Source organism: Salvia splendens, unplaced genomic scaffold (assembly GCF_004379255.2).
Source record: "Salvia splendens isolate huo1 unplaced genomic scaffold, SspV2 ctg591, whole genome shotgun sequence".
NCBI classification, from domain to species: Eukaryota; Viridiplantae; Streptophyta; class Magnoliopsida; order Lamiales; family Lamiaceae; genus Salvia; species Salvia splendens.
In genome coordinates, this window is record NW_024599252.1 from 3,382 (window position 1) to 14,353 (window position 10,972).

The window sequence follows — 10,972 nt, forward strand, 5'->3', positions numbered from 1 at the left end:
CCTCAATTTATCGAGTGGGACAAGAAGGGTTTTCAATAGGCCTCCATGGGCCGAAATGATCATCGGATTTCTACATTTGCAACAAAGACACTCTTGGGCCCGATATCATGTTATACCATATTGGAAATGGGTCACTCATATACGTGTGTTAGTTGGCCAAAATGGAAAGGTAATGCTTGAATATAATGAGTAATTGGTGCAAGGACTGAGTCGTTCATTATAGCAGAATGAATAAAACAAGAGATTAAAGGGAAGAATCAAGAATGAAGAACATAAAAGAATTAAAGAGGAGAGAGGAAAGAGTTGATTTGTATACTAAAATTCAAACATCTGTAAAAAATATTTTTAAAATATGAAGACCGCAAGTATGCAAATGAGAAAGTATTAAAACTATACTTGCAGTTGTTTCAATCGAAAAATAAAAGCTACAGAGTACTCTATTTTCTAAACATTGCATTCGTCACTATTAATTATTTTACTTTGATCCGATTCAGATTTTAGAAAATGTAAATCAAAATCAATAGAATGTGAATTATGCTTCTACATACTCTCTCTGTCCGCGAAGAGGAGTCCTATTTTTCTATTTTAATCCGCCCGCGAATAGGAGTCCCGGTTCACTTTTACCATAAATGGTAATAGAGCCACACCTTCCACTAACTCATTCCACTCACATTTCATTTAAAATAAGAGCATCCACTATGATGTCCATCCACCGTCCCTTAAACTACTATTTGAGGGTCCCACTATACTTTTTTACTCCATCCCTTAACTAAGGGACGGAACCTGCAACGCTCTGTCCCTTAACCGTCCCTTAAATTACTATTCATCCAATTTCATTTTTTATTTTTATTTCCAGCCCAATTCAATTTAAAAACACACTGCATTAAAAAACACCCACATAAAATAAAAATACAACTAAAAAGTTAATAAAATAAAAAAACTTACAATTAAAATCCTAAAAAATTAAACGTTGCATAATTTAAAATATAAATTTAAAGAAAATAAAAAAAACTACTCCGCCGGCGAATCATCCCCGAAGGCGGTCGAGGTGGAGGGGGAGTCGGAAGGCCAAGTTGTGCTGCCATATGCACAATTCCGTTCCACTAGGCCGCGTATTGGGAGGGAGAGAAGCGGGAAGTGTCGGCCATTGTGGCGGTCATGTACACCGCCATAAGGGTGTCCGAGCCTCCCCCGAGCCCGATCCCGAGCGCGCTTGGCTTGATTCGCCTCAGCCCTTCCTCGCTCTAGCCGCCTTCGCCGCCTTCGTCCCTTGCGGCCGACGGCGCCCACGGCTGGATCCCCAGTCATCGTCGACCGTACCCACAAACTCCTCCGGTGCACCCTCTTGTCCGCCGCTGCCTCATCGGTGTCACCAGACGAGTATTGGCCACTCGTCTTGTGCTTCGTGCGCTTTGAGGTTGAGTCTAAGCTGGAGCGGACACCGCCGGCCCACCTTTCCTCGTCCTTGACAGCCTGCCAAACATCAACATATTTGAATTGTTTGTCGGTGTCCTGGTTGTAGACGCACAAAGCCGCCCTCAGAATGTCGGCTCCCGTGGCGCCGCTTCGGTCGAGTAGATGTCGCAGAATTTTTGACCTGTCTGTCGACTCGGTCAAAGTGAGAGCGGAGCATTTTAAATATGCGCTTGCGGGAGCCTTTCGGCTTGATCTGGTGGTAGAGCTCGCAGACCTTTTCCCAAAAACACTTCCGGAGTTGTTGCTTCCCGACGATGGGATCGTACGAGACGGTAACCCAGGCGTTGTACACCGCCAGCGTTTTGAGGTTGCTGTACGGATGCCGGCCTAGATCCTCTTCCTCCTCCTCCTTCTCCTCCTCGCCCGCCTGGGGTTCCGATCTGGAGCTTCCACCGCCTCGGCCTACTCCCGGCGTGGGATCAACGGGAAAATCCTCCTGAATCTGGGATAATCCCTACGAATAGCACGGGGCGGAGGGACAGATATATGCATCCACGTCAAAATTGGGTGGTTGGTACCCCCCGACGTCGACGAATCGGAACCACCGAGTGTGTTGATCATGGTCTCCCAATGGCCGAACGCGTTGAGATCACACCCGCCGGAGCCTCCACCGTCGGAGTTGTCGTCGCCGAACATCTTTTGATGTGTTGTTAGATGAAAATTGGAGAGCAAATTGAGATGATTTAGGAAGAATAGATGTGTAGTTGTGTGTGAAATATGGATGAATTAGGAGTATTTATAAAGTAAAAATATTAACTAGAAAAAAAAGAAAAAACGGTAATATTACCGTTAGAAATTTTTTTATTTTTTTTAAATTCGATTTTTTTAAAAAAAGATTTATTGTGTCAGCACATGACGACGCCCACTCGCGGGCCGACGAGTGGGCGTCACGCACGACACAGTGGCGCTCCACGTCGCCAGGGCGCGTGGCGAGACACCCCGTTGCTTGTCTCGCAGGCACGGGACGCGCTGGCGACGGGCGCGGGACGGAACGGCTCCTCGCAACGAGTCGCGCGCCGGATCCGTCTCTCTGCGACGGCCGCGCGCCGCGTAGTGGATGCTCTAATATAAACAAGTGAGACTCTTATTCCACTAACTTTTTTCCACACACTTTTTTTAACATTTTTTAAAACTCGTGGCGCTAATAAATGAGACTCCTAATAGCAGACGGAATGAGTATATATTAATTTATAATAAAATAAAAATAAAAGAAGTAGTGAATTGTGTGATCCATTTAGTATATTATAAAATAATAAAAATACATAAATAAAATAGGAGTAGTTATTCATCAGAAAATAAATATAAGTATTCACATGGAATAACACTTATTCAGAAGTTGATTAATCTGTTCCAGTAATATTTCGACTAATATGAATGGTGAAGAAAATTGAAAAAGAGAATTTGAAGGCTGTAGAGACGAAGTCAGTTGATTTTAGTAGACGCATACGTTTGGGGAATTTGTCAACGCCAAGTCGGCGTCGTCCCATAGACGGTTTACAACAAGTTGAATTGTTCCTCAGTTCTAAAATTCCAAGTCCAGCCGCAAATTTAGAACATTTTTCCAATATTATTTATTAAAATAGACATAAAGAAATAATAAATTCTTCCTTTATATTTTAATTTATTTTGTTTAAGTAATAATCCGATTCCATTCATCCAGATTTTATTGATATTTTAATAGGTTTTATAAATCTTTTTAATTAAGTTAAAGATTATTTGCTTTGTTGATAGCATATTTTCATGGATAGCGCAATTACATGAAATTGGATTTTCAAATGTACCAATCGTCTTGGCCGTGGCACCGACGCGCCGCCCACCACGAAGCCCCCACAACCACGCTTTTGACGGGTCAAATATGATTTTCCCATTAATATCCTCAACTGAACCCCTCAATTTTTGAGTTGAATCAGCCACAAATAATTTCCAAATTGAATTCTCCCAAAAACCACCTCTCCACCACCTAATTCGATTCTCACCATCCGGCGGCGCGTGTCATCAACGAGCCATCGTGAAAATGGGCCAAACCACCTCCTCCTACGGCTATTCCTCCGGTGGCTCGGCCTATATTGCCGATCTCAGCCTCTCCCCTCACCATCACCGCAACTCCTCCCTGCCTCCTCCCGACGCTGATTCCTCGAATCAGGAACCGGACTACACGTCCGAGATCCCCGATGAATGCCTAGCCCTAATCTTCCAATGCCTGAGCTCCGGCGACCGGAAGAGGAGCTCTCTCGTCTGCCGCCGATGGCTCGCCGTGGACGGCCAGAGCCGCCACCGCCTCTCCCTCAACGCCTCCGCCGATTCCGCGCCATTCCTTCCCTCGATATTCACCCGCTTTGATTCAGTCACCAAACTCGCCCTCCGTTGCGACCGCAAATCCACCAGCATTAACGACGCCGCGTTGGCGTTGATCTCTCAACGATGCCATAGCCTCACACGCATCAAGCTCCGCGGATGCCGCGAAATCTCCGATCTAGGTATGTTGGCTTTGGCTCAAAATTGCAAAAATCTGCGTAAATTCTCCTGTAGCTCGTGTTCGTTCGGTGCTAAGGGTATGAACGCGCTGTTGAATAATTGCTCTTCGCTTGAAGAGCTCTCTGTTAGTCGATTACGAGGAATCGACAACGGCTTCCCCGCCGAGTCGATTGGGCCCGGGATTGCCAGTTCTAGGCTTAGGTCAATCACGCTTAAGGAGCTCTATAACGGCCAATGTTTCTCGCCTTTGGTAATTGAATCGAAGAATTTGAAAAGTTTGAAGATTATTAGGTGTTTGGGGGATTGGGATAGATTGCTTGAGGCGGTGGCAGGGAGGAAGAATTGTTTAACGGAGGTTCATTTGGAGAGGCTGCAGGTGAACGACGCCGGATTGATGGCCATCTCTAAGTGCCCTGATTTGGAGAATTTTCACCTGGTTAAGACCCCTGATTGCTCCAATGATGGGATCTCTGCCATTGCTGAGAACTGTAAGCTTTTGAGGAAGCTCCATATTGATGGTTGGAGAACTAATAGGATAGGTGATGAGGGATTGATTGCTATTGCCAAGAATAGCAAGAATCTCGTGGAGTTGGTGCTTATTGGGGTGAATCCAACGACGGCGAGTTTGACAGCAGTGGCCTCAAATTGCCTCAACTTGGAGAGATTAGCTCTTTGCGGGAGTGATACCATTGGAGATGCTGAGATTTCGTGCGTTGCTGCTAAATGCAATTCGTTGAGGAAACTCTGCATAAAGGGTTGTCGTATTACAGATTCTGGGATTGAGGCATTTGCTACTGGCTGCCCAAATCTGGTGAAGATCAAGGTCAAGAAGTGTAGAGGAGTGTCGAGTGTGATTGTGGATCAGCTCAGGGCGAGGAGGGAGTCGTTGGCTGTGAATTTAGACGTGGACGAGGTTGAGCTTCCGAGAATAGATTGGAACACAAGCAATGCAGGTCTACCGGAGGCGGAGTATAGAGGGGAGTTGGCACAAGTAACTACTTATGACCATGGACACGGATCAACGAGTAATGGAGCCCGATCATCCAATAAGTCGAGGTTCAGCCTCTTGGCTGGAAGAACTATTGCTGCCTGTGCTTTCCAGAGGTTAGTAAACGGTAATGGTAGTTCAAATGATAGCACATGATTGAGTTGTGTAGTGGTATAACATTGCAGAGTTTTGTATCTGTGTAAACCTGTTACTCTATTGTATGGTGACTTGATATCCTTTTTTCTGTAGAAATTTCCAATGAATTCAATGTCTTCTGCCTTGCTTTTAAATATACCATGTATTTTCCTGATCTTTCTCTGGTAATTGTGGGTATTCTTTGGTTAAAAATAAATTGACAGATTTTTCCTGATATTTTACAGTTTTCTAGTGCTATTTTCTTCTCTCATTTAACAAGCTGTGTCCTATACCTACGGAATCTATTTTGGGTGTGTTTGAGTATTTACTATTTAATGTATTTAGTTACAGTACGTTTTAATTATTGTGGTTTAAAATACTACTTAATACTCCCTCCGTCTCATGTTACTTGAACTATTGTTTTTCGGCTCGTCACAAACTCCTTACACTATTTAGAGTTTAAGTTAGAATTAATGCAATTAATTAATATGTTAGATTAAGTTAAGAGCTCATTTATTAAGTGATGTCTCATTACACTTAAAATTCTAATTTAATTACACTAAAAAATCAATCATAAATTTACGGTCTAAAATGAAAAATGCGAGTAACATAGGATGAAAGGAGTACTATATGTCTATATTGGTGGCTGGTGGTAGGCCGATTCCTACCGAAATAGGTTGACCGTCTTATTTAATTCTATTATTCACGCTTCTTTTAGCTAATTTATTGTCTTATAAGCATCCCATAATTTTTTCACGAAATAGGATGGGAGATTGGAAAAAATATGAAACGAAGATAAACGAAGAATTTAGAATAAGAAAGAAAAGCAAATTTAGTTCTAACATACCAGTTTAAACTTTTATTAGTAATAAGCATTAAATCATATATGAAATCCAATTAATACTAGTATAATTATTCGATTTTATCATTATACCTGTAGACTAGACTAGTATCACACTCGTGACCAAGATATTTTTAAATATTGATGTGAGACAAATTAATTAAATGAAAGGAAAAAAATATAATTATACAAAATTATAAATAAAAAAATGTAGATAATGTAAATACTTATTAATATTGAAATATAAAAAAATATTACAATTATTCACAAATTATAATATTTCAATATGAATGCCACAACAATCGTACATGTGACAACCAATAATATATGTTCCTTCATTAAAAATTTTAAGGCCACTAAGAGCATCCACAATGGTGAGGAGATCGGGCAAAATCGTCCTCGGGCGTCCTCGTCCAACCATTGCAGGCGCCCGAGTGGGACGACCGAAATATCGGTGGTCTGGGTCGGTCGCCCGATGCATCGGGCACCCATTGCAGGGGCGTGCCCGATCTTGATGCGTTTAATTTTTCTTTAATTCTTTAAAACATTATAAATACTCCATCCCCATTCACTTTTCACTCACTTTCACACAATACTCCCTACTCTACTCTCTTTCTCTTCTCTTTTCTCACTTTCACACTTTCAAGAAATGGATCCGAGTCAATTCCTAAACCCGTATAGTGTCAACGACGATATGCCGATGTTTGGAGGCGCGGCGGCAGCGCCCATTGGCCCGACCACGAAGACTATCGGGTCAAGACTCCTGGATCTGTAGGGTCCACTTTCGTTTCTGATTCTAAGTTCGATCTGTTCTTCAACACCGACACCTACCGGCTTGAGGACATGGAGTCGAGTTGTGGGAAACCTCCTGCTCCTGAGCCGCCGAGGAGGAAGAAGAAGATGGCGCGGAAGGAAAAGACGTCAGCCGTCCCAGTCCCACTCCCATCCAACGATCCCAACGACGAGTACGCCGTGGAGCGTACTGACTACGCCATGGAGGAGTACATGAAGGTGGCTTAGGGTTGGGTCGATATATCGGAGGATTCGATAAACTCCAAAAACCAGACGTCTCAAGGCACCATGGAGGAGTACATGGAGGTGGCTCAGGGCAGGATGTGGGATCAGATTGAAGGCGAGTTGGGCGTACAAGCAGAGCAAGGATCAGCTCCGCAAGTGTTGGGATCAGATCAAGCTCCATGTCAACTACTTCAAGGATATTTACACGAAGTTCAGGGACGAAAGGGCCAGCAGTGAGGGCATGGAGGATGTCATCCAGAAGTCGATGGCCACATACCAGTCGAAGTACGAGCAGTTCAAGTTCTACAACATTTGGCTAATCTTGAAGGACAAGTCGAAGTTCGACAGAGGGATACCGGCCGCATCCTCAGCTGCAAAGCGGACGAAGAACACCGCCACTGGCAATTACACAAGCAGCGGCCCATCGCCTGTGGATCTCAACACTGAGTCGGAAGGGAGTTCCGGCACGCCTACGTCTACTTTTAGACGTCCCATTGGCAACAAGCCTGCCAAAGCCCAGGCCAAAGGGAAGACGGCTGCGTCTGGATCAGCTCCCCCGCAGGCTGCGCCTCTTACGTCTACTCAGCTCGTGCCCTCAGTGCTCCATGAGTTCGATGGCTTTCGCGAGGTGTGCGAGTATAGGTTTATACTTGGCGCACAAAACAGCCTTCATCAGGAAACCGATCCGGAAAAACGACAGAGAATTGAGAAGACAGTCAAGAATTTGAGCAAGAAGTTAGATTTAGATGACTAGTTAGGTTTTTATTAATTTAGTAATTTAGTTTAGTAATGTAGTTTTTTTATTTAAGTATGATGTAGTTTTTTTTAAATAAGTAATGTAGTTGTTGTTTTTTATTTGTGGTGTTTAATATAATATATTTTGGTATTTTAGTAATTAAAAACAAAATAAAAATAATAATATTAAAAATTAAATGCAAATTGAGTTTAATTGATAGGGCGAAACCATTGCAGAAAGAAGGGGCGGACTAAAAAATGCTGATGTGGCAACCACTAGGGCTCCCACAAGGGCGCCCATTAGGACATCCATTGTGGATCCTTTAAAATCCATTAAGTAAAAATTAAAAATAAAGAAATATATAAAGAAAAAAACAATAGCAGCACGACTATAACAAATGCACGAACGCCCCATTCTCTCCATAATTCTCTCTCCCTCCCTTCCATTGAACAGAAAAGAGATAAGAGTGTGTGTGAGTTGGTCAAGCGGTATAGAGGTAAATAATGTCTGAGGCTAAATGTTTCAGGTTCAAATCCTCTGTGGCGTGACCTTTAAATTTATGTTCATTTAACCAAAAAAAAGAGAGATAAGAGTGATAAACCACCGTGTTTCGTTTTGGCTTCTTCTGCTAGTCTTCCAAGGCACCATCTTCTCGGATCAAATATCCATTCTCCCAGATCTCAAGCTCTCGGAGAATTGGTGGAAAAAGATAATGGAATTTGGATCTCATTTTTATATATTAGTTTTATAATAAATTGTGAGTAGAAAAGAATTAGCAAAATGTTAGACTTATTATATTCTAACTGAAACTTTTATATGTGACATATTAAAATGGACAATTGGGACTGTTAAAGAGTGAAGAAGGAAATAGGTCATTAAAGTATATTTTTGACAAATAAGATCAAAATCTGGTGTAGTGAATTGCTAATAGCCTAATGTATAATGATTATTGGAAATAGGTCATTAAAGTATATTTTTGATAAATAAGATTAAAATCTGGTGTAGTGAATTGCTAATAGTCTAATGTATAATGATTTTTGGTTTCTTTTTTTTTGTTTTCTTAATGCTATACGTTCTCATTTTTTTTTCTCATTCATGCTACACTTCTGGAATAAAAAAAAATAGGTTTCCATTTAGGACCCTATTAGCCAAACTATGTCGATAAGCAAATTTTTGTATTCAAAATTATTGTACTTACGAATTTACTAATCTGTTTTCGTATTCAAAAATATAAAAAGTAAACGGTTTATTTATTTCCAATTTGATGTGTACTAGACCAAACCAGACCAATTAAAAACACTAGACAATGGAACCCATCGCCGACGGTTCATCCACCACCGCGGCCTCATCCGCCATCTCGCAGTGGAAATTCGCGGTTTCGCAGCGGTTCCAGCACTTCCTAGATAAGTCAACACCGTACTTGCTCTACCGTTGGATCGCGTTCCTCTGCATCGCATTGATCTATGGAGTCCGGGTGTACCTGGTCCAGGGATTCTACGTTGTTTCCTACGCCCTCGGCATCTACCTCCTCAATTTGTTCATCGGATTCCTCTCGCCGCAGGACGACCCCGAATTCGACGCCACGCTCCCTATTCGGAACTCCGAAGAGTTCCGCCCCTTCGTCCGCCGCCTCCCCGAATTCAAATTCTGGTTTGTCGCTTTTCTTTCTGTTCTTCAATTACATCAGAAATCGGCGTTTTTGTACTGCTAGTTGAAGATTTTATTTTATTTTATAGTAAGTAATTAATTTCGTATTGCTAATGTGATCGTTTGAGGTTGCTTACCGACACTTTATGCCCTAATTTTTATTCAATTAAGTAAAGAGGATCTGCGAGTGCTAAATGGTTGTAGTTGTGGTTTTGTGTTTGAAATTTAATGCAAATTGTTATACTGTCAAGATTTTTTCTGTTGCTTTAAACTCTTAACTCTAATTTTCAACTTAGGAGTAATAATTATTGGGGAAGGATGGTGCAAAAGTTAATATTGTGGATTTTGAAGTTAGCTAATTTACCTGAATCTGAATGTTGTGATAATGTTGTAGTTAGCATGGCAGGCTAGAGAAAATTGGTAATTGAATAATTTGTAAACGAATGTTGATCGACTGCCACTGTATGAAACAAGCTAATTCTGAGTATGTGGTGCCAATCAACTTGTTTGAGTCATTTTTTTATGTTAAACTTAAATCCATGGCACGATCAGGAACAATCGATGGTTGTAAATGGATCACAAGGTTAGCCATTAGGTTTTACGAAAGAATAAACTTTGGGGATGAATACTTCGGTGAGGCTGAGCTTGTTGTGTTTTAAATATGTTCTTGCTTGTTTCTGGCTCCTTCAAGGCCTGATTTAAAGCCTAATCTGTTCACTTTTAGTCTTCATTGTGAGATTATATGGTAGCCTTTTGTTTTATTTCTAGGTATTCAATAACCAAAGCATTCTGCATTGCTTTCGTGCTGACATTCTTCAGCGTGTTTGATGTACCTGTGTTTTGGCCAATACTTCTCTTCTACTGGGTTATGCTGTGCACACTAATGCTAAGGAGACAGATACTTCATATGATGAAGTATAAATATGTTCCATTTTCTACCGGGAAGCAGGTAATTCTGTGATTTTCCTTGCAGTTCAAATGTCGTTGTTGCTTGAGATGCCTTTTATCCTCAGAATAAGATTTATCCATTGTTACTTTCAGAAATATGGCGGAAAGAGGGACTCCTCTCCCGAGAGAGAAAGCTTGAATACTTAGTTGGAAATTCACGGGTAAGTATGATAATATCCTGCAAAATTTTTGTTAAATATTCGCTGTTATAATTTCGGCTCCTCAGGAAGAGTTTGCGCTTCCACCGGCCAATTGAAGTGTTCTTTGCTATGCTGCAGAGGAAAATTCGTATGCCGCCGGAATGCAGATGCATGATCTGACTATGAAAGTTGAAATGATATAACCAGCAACGAGCTTGTTTTGTTATTTATTTTTATTTATAAATTTTATATGTTGTGTAGACTAGTGAAGAAAATTTTAACTCATAGTGTTGGAGCTATGCATAACTTCACTTCTTATACGTAGTACTGTATATCCTGCTACTTGAGATGAACCATTAACACCATCGCTTTAAAATGCTGTGGGATTCATTTAGTATTATCATGCATTGTTTCTAGTATTTTACATTTTGAATTAGTTCAAGCTTGCAGAAGAATTGAGTGGAGGAAATATAATGCCTCTTCAAAAGCATTATTTTGATTTCACTTCGATTTCAGACAGCAAGATCTTGTGTTTGTACCACCATTTCTTGATGTAAGATTCAGAAGAG

General features: G+C 41.3%; 2 protein-coding genes across 4 annotated transcripts; both read left to right on the forward strand.

The window, feature by feature from the left end:
• The first annotated feature begins 3,368 nt into the window (after positions 1-3,368).
• Positions 3,369-5,311, forward strand: LOC121790701 (F-box protein SKIP2-like). The gene has a single exon (XM_042188845.1). It carries the CDS (start codon positions 3,491-3,493, stop codon positions 5,093-5,095), a length of 1,605 nt encoding a protein of 534 aa, XP_042044779.1. The 5' UTR covers positions 3,369-3,490; the 3' UTR covers positions 5,096-5,311.
• Positions 5,312-8,945: 3,634 nt separating this feature from the next.
• LOC121790699 (protein RER1A-like) lies at positions 8,946-10,735 on the forward strand. Of its 3 annotated transcripts, none has more exons than XM_042188840.1 (4): positions 8,946-9,318; positions 10,084-10,264; positions 10,357-10,424; positions 10,490-10,735. In XM_042188840.1, the coding sequence occupies exons 1-3, from the start codon at positions 8,975-8,977 to the stop codon at positions 10,408-10,410; spliced, it is 579 nt and encodes a 192-aa protein (XP_042044774.1). In that variant the 5' UTR covers positions 8,946-8,974; the 3' UTR covers positions 10,411-10,424; positions 10,490-10,735. The 3 variants fall into 3 exon arrangements, with proteins under 3 accessions (XP_042044774.1, XP_042044775.1, XP_042044773.1); XM_042188841.1 differs by having other exon boundaries at positions 10,494-10,735; XM_042188839.1 differs by having other exon boundaries at positions 10,542-10,735.
• Positions 10,736-10,972: the final 237 nt, after the last annotated feature.

Coding starts and splice junctions, on each gene's coding strand:
- LOC121790701 (XM_042188845.1), top strand. CDS start 3,491: ATGGGCCAAACCACCTCCTCCTACGGCTATTCCTCCGGTGGCTCGGCC.
- LOC121790699 (XM_042188840.1), top strand. CDS start 8,975: ATGGAACCCATCGCCGACGGTTCATCCACCACCGCGGCCTCATCCGCC. Junction 9,319..10,083: donor CTCCCCGAATTCAAATTCTG/GTTTGTCGCTTT, acceptor TTTTATTTCTAG/GTATTCAATAACCAAAGCAT. Junction 10,265..10,356: donor CATTTTCTACCGGGAAGCAG/GTAATTCTGTGA, acceptor TGTTACTTTCAG/AAATATGGCGGAAAGAGGGA.